At 45.4% G+C, this 11,201-nt stretch overlaps 1 protein-coding gene across 1 annotated transcript; it reads left to right on the forward strand.

Moving 5' to 3' along the window:
* Positions 1-3,902: 3,902 nt before the first annotated feature.
* On the forward strand, positions 3,903-4,606 carry RNF152 (ring finger protein 152). Its single transcript, XM_082479578.1, has one exon. It carries the CDS (start codon positions 3,984-3,986, stop codon positions 4,593-4,595), a length of 612 nt encoding a protein of 203 aa, XP_082335704.1. The 5' UTR covers positions 3,903-3,983; the 3' UTR covers positions 4,596-4,606.
* The last annotated feature ends 6,595 nt before the right edge of the window (positions 4,607-11,201 follow it).

Below are 11,201 nucleotides of genomic sequence, written 5' to 3' on the forward strand. Positions count from 1 at the left end.
GGGCGACGAGAGCAAATAATGACAGAACAATGCTTTTGGCTGATGCTGATGTCAGCCGTGCCCTCACGTGCAGCCTGGCTGCCTTTCAGTCTTCGTGCTCAAAGCACCGAGAAGAGTCCAGTCTGCGTAAGCTTTGAGTGAGGTGTTCACCTGCGATAGTTCAGTACCTCCAACTGGTATGGGGGTAAGCTGAACACGAACTAGAGAGTTCAGACCCCTGTCCAAGAGGAGGTCTGCTGCAGTATTAAATCTTGGCATCGTTTTTAAGTGAAGAGGTAGAAGAGTACTGAGGGAGCTCCCGTGGTTTTTTCCTTCCTAACTATGTTCTGTGAAATGAATCAAATAGACATTATGCAGTTTGATTCTGACTGTAGATGATGGCTTGACTTTCTTTTATCCCCAAACGGAGCTGTGGCAGAGTGCAGGAGGGTTGTGAGGCTTTCAGTATGGTTGGGAATAAAGTTACGTTGCAGCTGTGAAGCTAGTTAACCAACCTTTGAACAAGGCAGTGTCAGCAGAGGCCAAGGGGTTAGATGTGTGGCTACTCTTTAACTTCTCTTTAGATATATTCTGAAGGAATCATACTAACCTCTCTGCTTATGGGATGTTGCCACTGATCTGTCAAAATACACCTCTGATCCTTATTTGAGACATTTTAGGAAAATAAGAAATGTCATAATTCAGTATAGATATATGCACAATGCAACCTTATTACTTGAAATAATGTTTATATAGTTGTTCTTTTGGGGGGAAAAAAAGGAAAAGGAAAAAAGTAACTTCAAGACACACAGTTGGAAGTGACTGTTTCCTTGATTCAGCACCAGGTTAAAATGGAGATGTCATTGTATTTACAGCTTCTGCAAATATAACTGCACATAACTGAACAATGTATGTTATGTAGGTGGTAAGCCCTATCTTAACCTTTTAATTTGGCTCCACTCTATTCCTTTTTCTTCCTTTATGATTTAAAACTTTAACCTCACGGAGAAATGCTTCACAGCATTACTTAGCGTTCAAACCAGCTGAGATCTTCTTGTTGGAATGGATTTTCTTCTTTTTCCTTAGGATGCTGTTTGCCTGGAGGTGACTTTTGTTTTAGTCTTCAGTTCTGAGTACCTCATCTCATTTTCTGCTAGCACTGGTCTTACACTGTAAGGATGTCACTGGGACAGGGATGAGGGGCTTGATAGCTCACCGAGTATATGACTCCAGGACAAGGATATGAGGTCAGAAAAATTATCCTGATCCCAATCACGTTCACATCAATAGGAACTGGTTTACCTTTAGCACTGTAAGTGGAGAAAGATGTTTGTGGGTGACAGTTAAATGAGGTCAGAGAACTTCACCAGTCAGTTCATTGACATCCAAAATGCGGAGGGCAGAGTTTCTATGCAGAGATACTGATTTACATCTGCAGGAGTACTTCCACTCTATTTTTAAACATAAGCCTTACCTTCTGAATTTCCAGGCACTGGGGCTTTTTCTTGTAATAATACTGTGGTATCGTTATACCTGTGTTTTTTGGGTGTTGTGGTTTTTTTTTTTTTTTTTTTTTTAATAGATTTGCAGATACAGCAGATCAGAGTTGCATCTTGTGGTGCCTGAGCTTGTTTGGCATGGACGGTGTGTAACTGTGAAGATTTTGTATGGATACTTCCGTGCAAAATATAGAACTGCTGTGTTGCTTGTTGCTGAAAACTGGATCTGGTGGCTTCAGTGATCCCTTCCTGAGTTCCTATAACTAATTTCTAATGTGGCCTTTGTCTCTTAATGTTGTTCAGCTGGGAATTGCCTCACTTTTCTCTCTCAGCTGCATGCCAGTCTCTTAATGACTCTTTGTGACAGTCTTCCTTTGTGCCTGCCTGTACTGTAGGGATGTGGAGATGGTAACGGGAAGGAGAGGATAAAGAAAAAACCTCTACTCAATTTCTTCCACTTTCTGTCAGTGCGGCCTGCATGCAAGCGGTGAATGCAAAGCCCCCTGCGTGCAGTGTTAGGCTCCCTCTGCACATGGAATATTTGTTAATGCCATGTGTAATGCTGGTGTACAGCAGGTGCCACATGGACCTGTGCTGGCTTCACGCTGGCAGGGGTCTCTCCCAGCAGTAGCCTCTGTGCCGTGTTCAGGCGAAGTGTCCTGAAAGTGCCATTGGGGTGGCTGGCACGTGCCATTTCCTCCTGCAGCTGTTGCCCGTGTTTCACAAGCTCCTGCCTTCATAAATGCCCCTGCTCCCTCCTCAGTCAGGATTGTCACTGTGTGTTTGTTGAAGTGCCTTGTGAGCCAAAATCCGCTGCTATTACAAAATCAGCAGCAGGGCCAGTTCTGCCAATGTCAGTGATATCTCAGTCGTTGGCATCTGAAGAGATGATGTGTATTTTGTTTCCCCTATTCAAATACCGGTAACTGCCAGGAGCAGGCTATGGGACGGTGTGGTCCAGAGGTCTGTCCAGCATTGCAAACCCCACATCCATGCCTACCTTGTGTTCTGGAATGATGTTATTTCTCGTTTACTGACGTCACCCATCGATTAGCGTGTTGCAACCTTGTTGCTATGATTGGGAAGGAAGAGCAAGAAATAATTTTATGGAAAGGAAAAAGTCCTCCTGACGGCTGTGGACCTCGGGTGTTAATTCTCTTTTGGGGATAACGTCGCAATAAGAGAATATCAAAGGTCACCATGCAAATATTTTGAGCTTCCTTTGTTGTGTTCTCTGGATGCAAATTCAAACTTCTTCTTCTTAAATACAGCAAGGAAGGCAATGCAAAGAGCTGTAAAAATGTCACCCCTCCATATTTATTATGCGTTGGAGTGACCAAAATCAAACAAAGCTAAACAACTCACTGTGGAAGTAAACACAGCTGCCTTTCTTTGCATAGCTATAAGAAATAAGTGGGGAAACGCAAAGAATCCCTTTACAGTGAATAGTGTAGAAGGAGGTTAGTAACAATTTGCCTGTAATTCAGTGCATTAACAGATTGTTCTCTGTGTTGTTCGGAGGTCCTGGGTCTAAGCAGAGCCTTTTCTCTCGGGTGAAGTTTTCATCAGTGGGAAGGCGTATGTTTCAGAGGGCCATGTTCAACAAGCTGCTCGTGTCACCAGGCAAACAGTTAATTGGACTGAAAACCATGCCATTCCTTTTTGTTGTGCACAAATGTGTGTGTTTCAGTCTAGTTACTTGGTTGCTCATTCATGCACAGGCATAAGTTCAGGAACCTGTGGAAATGCAGCCATTTAAACATATTTTTTCCTTCCCCCGCCCTTCACACAGACTTAGTAGTTGAGCCAAATAGCTAAAAATCCTCAGGGGTTTAAAGGATTAAATGAGAACAATTGTTAAGGTGCAGGAAGGGCTGAAAAGTCCTGAGAATATGACAGGAGGTAGATGCTGAAGGAACTGCTTAGTGAACTACAGCCTCCCCTGTTATGGGTATAAATATAAGTGAGAGTGGCGGACTGGTGGTTTGGTAGTTTTTTTTTTTTTTAAAAAAAAAAAAAAAGAAGCCATCTAGTGCTGGCTGACCTGAAGGTTTTCCCCTGGGTGGTTTGGTGAAGCCAGTGGGGAAGATGCTTTCTTGTTCAGGGTGGCAAATTTGTTTCTCCCGCCAGATCACAAGGCCAGTGCTCGTTTTCATGCCCGCTTAGGTGGGCTCTTTTGTTCCCACTGGTTCCTGTAAGTAACCTGTTCCTTCGCATTTTTCTGTTTGTCTCAGGTACTGAAAGGTTCAGGCTGGAGGTTTTCCTGCGTGCTCCCTCGCTGCCACCTGGCCCTGCCCTGAGGAGAAGCGGTGGGAAGGCGGGAAGGCAGGCCCTGCCCTGAGGAGAAGCGGCGGGAAGGCAGGCCCTGCCCTGAGGAGAAGCGGCGGAAAGGCAGGCCCTGCCCTGAGGAGAAGCGGGTGGAGAAGGTGGGTGCTGCCCCTCAGCTGTGGGGTGCCGGGGTGAGGCTCCTTGCGAGGGCCGCCGTGCCTCCCTGCGCTGGCCACCATGGAGACTCTGTCCCAGGACTCTCTGCTGGAGTGCCAGATTTGCTTCAACTACTACAGCCCCCGCCGACGGCCCAAGCTTCTAGACTGCAAGCACACTTGCTGCTCGGTGTGCCTGCAGCAGATGAGGACCAGCCAGAAGGACCTGCGGTGCCCCTGGTGCCGTGGGATCACCAAGCTGCCACCGGGGTACTCTGTGTCGCAGCTGCCCGATGACCCCGAGGTGATCGCCGTCATTGCGATCCCCCACACCTCGGAGCACACCCCGGTCTTCATCAAACTCCCCAGCAATGGGTGCTACATGCTACCCTTGCCCCTCTCCAAGGAGAGGGCACTACTGCCGGGAGACATTGGCTGCCGCCTCTTGCCTGGCAGCCAGCAGAAGTCCCTGGCGGTGGTGACCATCCCGGCGGAGCAGCAGCCGCTGCAGGGTGGCCTCCCTGCCGAGGGGATAGCGGAGGAGCCAGACCGGAGAGGCGTTGTGAAAAGCTCCACCTGGTCAGGGGTTTGCACTGTGATCCTGGTGGCCTGCGTCCTGGTCTTTCTCCTGGGCATCGTCCTCCACAACATGTCGTGCATTTCCAAGCGCTTCACGGTGATCTCCTGTGGCTGAGGCGGGGAGAGGGGTGCGCTCCCCCAGGGGTTGGGTTGGGTCGGTGGTGGTGGTGGGATGGAGGGAGACAATTCACCGCAGCTTTGCCCAATGACTGCAGAACGCTGTGCACCGGGGCAGCAGTGCACTGGCCTGGCCGCAGCCCCTGGTGTGGTGGTGTCAAGCCTCTCAGCAGCGTGCAGAGAAAATCACGTCCCCTGTTTGGCGGCAGCAGCACTGAGGAGGACTGCATGCGTCACCGTAATCATTTATCAAAGGGACTGCAACTTACGGTGATTTTTTTTATCGTGTTACGAGATCAAAGACCTCTATGTAGCTGGTTATACTGTAAAGTATATGGTATGAGCTCTTCTCTAAACACAGTAGATTAAAATCAAAACTGCTCCATGTAGAATTAAAGGAGAATTGGCCCGCAACTCTGTACAAGGTGTTCAATAGCAGTCCACACATGCATTATTTTTTAATGGGGGGAGGGAAACAGACTTGTAAAAGCAAGAAATCATTTAGCTGGTAAGGCATTTTATATGTTTTAAACTGCACATTAATTAAACCAAGTTAGGAAGTTGTACAGTAGTTTTTAAAAGGAAGTGTTTTACAAGCAATCATTTCGTTCTATGGTGTGTGTTTTTTGCCTCTCTGTTTTTCCTCATGAAAAGTCCTGAGAATATGACAGGAGGTAGATGCTGCGGGGAAGTGGCACTTCCAGCATCTTTTATTTGAAGGAGCTTCCGAGGAGGGAAGCTTGGTGGGCTAGGAAGAATACCTAAAAATGCAGCCAAAACACTTCTGCCTAACTAGCTTCATGCAAAAGATGGCTTTGGACAGTAAATGCTGGACACGCTGTTTTACCTCGGATCTGGCAGCAGGGCTTCCTGATGACCTGGCCTTCATAGCCATTAGTGAAGAAATAAGTCATGAGAAGTTCTAGGACTCCTTCCTCCAAGGACATGATAGAAAATTGTTGTTCCTTTTCTAGAGGTTGGGTTTTCTTAATTATTTTTAAAAGAATTTAGACCTGTTTTGTGCCACTCCCCTAGGAGACACAACTGCGCACCCATGGATGGTGTAACACAGAAGTTGCTCTAAGGAAGCCTCACCATCCCAACTGAGACGAGGGACCCTAAAGTGCAGTCATCTAGTAAGAGGCAGTGGCATAGCTGGGAGGAGAACCCAGGCCAACCTAACCCTCTACTGGGTGGGCTACCCCTCCCAAACCACTTTAGCTTTCCTGGTGTCAAAATGTCTGGGTGAGCATAACGGAGCCTTTTCCTGCATTTCAGTCTTATAAACGTTGGTGTTCGTAAGGACAGATTTGAAAAGAAACCCACAAGAAGTGTCTCCTTCCACCTGTGAGTGTCATGAAATCCCAGTCATATTTTTAGTTCGCTTCTTGGAAGGAGCCAAATTCCTCAACCTTCACTGCAGTAGTGCCTTGCTCTAAGCAGTCCCACTAGCGTTAGTAGTACTGCTTGTAAGTAAAATAGAGCTCGGTGTGAATTTGGGTATTTGGCGAGTCTGAAAGCTGAAATTTGTGTGAGGTTTAGGAACCGGATAAAGAGGCATGCGAAAGACCTTTAATAAGACAGAAAAAACTATTGATTTGCACTGGTTCTTTTGGGAATTACAAAGCATAACCTCCCTGAAGCGTGGCCTCTTGTCTACCTACTGCTCTTTCTAATAGTTCATTGGAGATTGCTCAATGCCATGTTATAACACCAGTGAGCATAATTCTGACTATGCAGTGCCCCAGTTGGCCCTGTAGACGTTGGTGGTTTGCTGGTTATGTCACAAAATCCAGTTGCTGGTTCACAATAAACATACTCAACTAGGACTTCTGTCAGAAACATACCTCTAACTTCATGCTGGATTTCTTTCCCTCCCTGTTCCCAAACCACCATCTTCTTCCTTGATTCCTGTTAACTGAAGAATAGCATTTAAGGTGCTTAATTGTTACGGTGTGTGTTGGGTCGTGTATGGAGAGGAACCATTGTGCTGATTTTTATCTACTATCACATGTATGCATAGCACAGCAAAAAATAAAATAATAAAAAAAAAATTCCTCAGATAACACATTCAATGCCTTTTTCATGCAAGGCCCATGTGCAGGATGCCTTGAAACCTGAGTTGAAAGTATTGTAATTACTTGGACACCTCACCGCAGCATTAATTTGGTTGCAGTAGGGAACAGCAGGTATTCCAAAAATGTGTCTTGTGAACGACCAAGTCTCTTGTTGCCCGTAGGTAGCCATATTTCTACTGCTATCCACACTACACTGCTTGTTGTGTAAAGGAAAGCCAATTCACGAAAAAAATAATCTTGCCTTCATAAGACTTGAGGAAGTGACCAGATACAGGACTCGACCCTCTACTGCCTTATCCCCTGTAGCAATCCCCTGTGTACAGCCTAGCTGGAAGATGCTCCAAGAACAGGGCGCTGATGCGTTTTGCACCAACTTCTGCATTTGTTTATCGGAGTTGTCAATGACTGCGCAAGACCGCGAGGCAGTCAAAGAGCAGGTCCGGGAGATGCAGGGCCGATAACGTTGACCTCCCTCTGGCCGTCCCTGCCCGACTGAAGCTCTTGAGGCTGAGGTTTCTCTGGCATCGCAGAGAACGGCTGTCTTGAAAACCGCCCCTCTTTGTCCCCGCACGGAGGGTGCAGTATGAAAGAGAAATCAGAAATTAGGTTAAAATACCACACTGCATAACACATTATGCAACATGCAGACCTGGAGTTCATCCGGTATTAATGACGTAAGTATTCTATTAGCAGAATACCATCCTGTATTACGTAACGCAGTACATTGTTTCGTTAATATGAATTTCCGTACTTTTTGTGCCTGCTGAAATGCATGTTTGACCTAATTTCTGATCCAGACATTTGCCTGCTCACAGCCTTGTGTAAGAGCAATAAGTAAAACCTCAAGATATTTCTCTGCGTGTGCGCGCGGTGTGTACGTTCATTCCTTTTTATAAATAGGAGTTCTGGAGATGTTTTTGTTCTGGCTTTAGACTGTGGCTATCATTTTAAATTTGCAGCTGCCATATCATGTTGGATCACCTAGCTTTTTTGCTGACTTGTGTAGAAGTGAACTAAATAGTTTGTTGTAATGCACGGTGTTAAAATGTTTCTCAAGTATGTCGATAGTCATACTGCTTTAAAAATGCAGTGCAGTCTGTCCCATTCCTCCGTCCAATACCTGGCATTAAAAAGTGATACTGCTATATACGCCTCTAACTTTTTTTTTTAAAAAATTCATTTTTTTTTAAAACCAGCCTCGTCTTTGTATGTTTTCTCTGTGGAGAAACATGTTTGGACTTGTGTCAGAATCATCAGGTTCTGGGCTACTTTTTGTTCTCTGGTGTCCAGTGAGAATTTACTGCCCAGTTCCACACACACAAAAAAAAAGAGGAGGAAACTTACTGTGACTCTAGTACTGTTTGAGCAACCAAAATTTATGCTAAAACTTGTGGCTAACTACTCAAGCACCTGCATTTTTAGAGCAAATTACTCTGTATGAATGTGTTATTTATTTGCTTGTTTAATGGGAAGGGTGTGTGTGTTGGGGTCCAGCTTTGTTTTTTTCCTTAGAGGGTCCCAACTTCCATTTTTGGCTTGTGCTTTCCTGGCAAACAGACTTTAGGGTTCACTCTGTGAAATTCTGTTTAGTGAATTTTAAAAATTCAAAATATGCAATTTTGGTATGTGGGATTTTTTTAGGAAATTGTGTGTTCAGTGATTGTTCATGCTTAACCAAGATGTAAAGGAGCCTGGATATTTTGTAAACATGGAGCAATCATGAGTCCGAAGTTTCATCTTTATTAATGAAGCTCAGTCTGAATAAAACATTAGCAGGAAAAGAATGATATCAAGGAATTATGGTACCTCTGTTACTTTGCCATCAAATGAAGAGCATGGAAGGGATTTGGCAGAATTCCTCTGTATTTTATGAGGGGGTGGCTGAAATTTGACTCCCAGCATTTTAAGGCAAAGTGTAAAGTGTGGGTTGTGGGAAAGAATAAAAGGTTTTTCAGGTTTTAATTACCGTGGATACAGAATTATCGCCAATGATTACTGAGCCACGCAACTGATTTTTTTTTTTCTTTTTCCTGTTTTAATCAGATGACTTAAAAAGTTTTAGGTAAACTTTTTGCTTATGGAAGCGAGGGATTATTGGCCTTGACTTAAGCATGTATAGTACAGACTGGCACGCCGGCTCCCCCGTCCCCTCGAGCCTGCCTTCCCAGTCACATTATTGCTGGAGCCCCGGGCAGCCAACCTTTCTGATACTGCAAATGCTTTTCCGGAGTAGAGATAGCTGATGTTGTGCTGGTTTTGTTACATAGACAAACAGGGCTAAAACAAACCCAAACAATTCATACATGATTTGAGGTTTTCTGTAGGTGTCCTGGTATCAACAGCTCTTGGCGCTATGTAAACTGCTCCAAGGCTCTGGGTTCCCTGGATCTTCTCACAGCAATGCCACGCAGTGGAGGATGTTGCCTCCTCCTAGTCATAGAAAGGGGGTGTACCCACCATCCACAGCTAACACCCCCCCTGCTCTCCAGGAACGTGGCCTGCTGGCACGCAAGACACTTGGCCAGTTGCTGCAGGAGACATCTGCATGTCAAGTGAATGTATCTCAAGTCAATGTTGGGGTCGAAACATTCCTTATCCTTGTTGCACAAAAAGCGTGGTTTGAGATTTGTTTCTTCCAAATGTTTTCTATGGGTGGATGGAGGGGTGGGAGGGAGGGAAGGAGAAGGTACATGGCAGCAAATGAGTCCCGGCATCATCTGGGAGACTGTTGAAAGATCTGCTGGCCCTGAAGGCAAAGGTTTTTGTGCAAGAGCTTCAGTAGGACGAGATTGTCTGGAAATGCTGCAATGGATTTACAGCATGTTGGTGACCTTTCTGGTGCTGTACGCTGTCCGTAGGCCTGACAGCTGGGGCTGTTGTGTTCTTGCTCTTTGTCACTTTACCTCTTGCATGCTCATGTCAACAACCAAAGCTGCTTGCTTCATCCGCAAGTTGAACGATTTCACAGACATTTCTTAAGTTGCCCTGAGCATCTCTAATGAAAAAAAATTACCTTCCAAGTTCAGTGGAATTTAATGCTTAATAAATGTTTGGAAAATGGATTTTCCAAGTATTTCCTTATGCTTCAATACATTTTTATTTTAGTTCTAAATAATGCCTGTATTTTTTGTGCTAAGCATGGTCCTGAACATCAGAGGCAATTCTGAGGGACTAGGTGAGATCGACAGCCAGAAGAAACTACTTTCTATCCCTCCTATCCATCCCACAGTCCCCTTCAAATCTACACAAGTCTGTTTTCACCCTCCTCAGCTGTATCACACTGAAGCACATAAGCATGGGGGTAAAATGGGGAGTCGTGGGCATGCATGGAGCCCCTGTACATACGAGCACAGGGACGTGTTTCCGTGTGCAGGTAGGGTGGTGTATGCACAGCACATGCTCACATGTAGTAGAGAGAGGCCTCAAGCTCTCATATCTCAGGAAGGTCAGGTACTTTATGGTGCCGGGACGATGAGGTGCTGAGATAGCTTGGTAGCATGAAGCCGCAGTATCGCTACCTGGATTTCATGTGGGATGAGTTGCCACCCTCTCTGAGCTGTCTCCTGCAAACCGACTCCTACTGCTGTTGCATGGGACTCGCTGCTTCGCAGGTGATATCTCGTCTGGGGTTCAGGTGAGGAGCTGCATCGTTGATCTGTGCCTCCAGGCTGGGAGGTCAGTGCAAAAGGCAACATCTGGATGCCTGGGCTTTTAGTTTATCAGGGATCTGTAAGTTCAGGTGGAGGTTTTTCAAAACATAGCTGCGTAACCCACTCCTGAAAGCTTGAAGGCAACACACAGACTTGGCCTGAACTGATTTGAAAGAGTGAAGAAAGGGTGCAGAAGGAGGACACCTGGAAATGAGCAAACGATTAGGCAATAGCCTGGAAAGTCCGATCTGTATGTGCAAAAACATCTAGTGGGTATGGTTTGCAGTGGCCTGCATATGTCATTTCTGTCAAATTGTATCTTGAGAATGGCAGTGAAACGCCAGATCTCTCTTTTCCTTCAACACCTTTGAGCTGGGAAGCTGCCTATTTCAGAAGGAAAACTTTTCCACCTAACTGAAAATCTTGACGGGTGTGCAGAAATTTTTGAGGGTGCTGAATCATCACTGGAGCTCAGGACTCAGACACAGGCTGAACAGGAATTCAGTGAGAAGAAGCTGGGATAAAAAAAGCAAAGTCTCGAATCTCGGTGTGTGCAAATGTGTCACATTGTTTAAAATAAAAACTTGTTTTATTTGCATGTGTGTTGATGGAAGGTACAAAAGCAGGTGGCCATCTCCGAGGACAAATAATGAAGGTGACAACATTGGTAATGCCAAACAGGTAAAGACAGGATTTATTGAACCTATTAGATCCAAGAAGCTGAAAACAGAAGTGGCTGTTTGGTACAGCTATTGCACTCAACTTAAATAGTAGGATTAGGTTAGGAGTCTGTAGCTTTCTGGCTTGGTTTTCAAGACGGAGTGAATAAAAGAAGTGAATAAAAGAAATGAGAAACCTGAGTAGTTTCATGCTGAA

The sequence above is a fragment of the Vanellus vanellus genome, assembly GCF_965231255.1.
Source record: "Vanellus vanellus genome assembly, chromosome: 2".
NCBI classification, from domain to species: Eukaryota; Metazoa; Chordata; class Aves; order Charadriiformes; family Charadriidae; genus Vanellus; species Vanellus vanellus.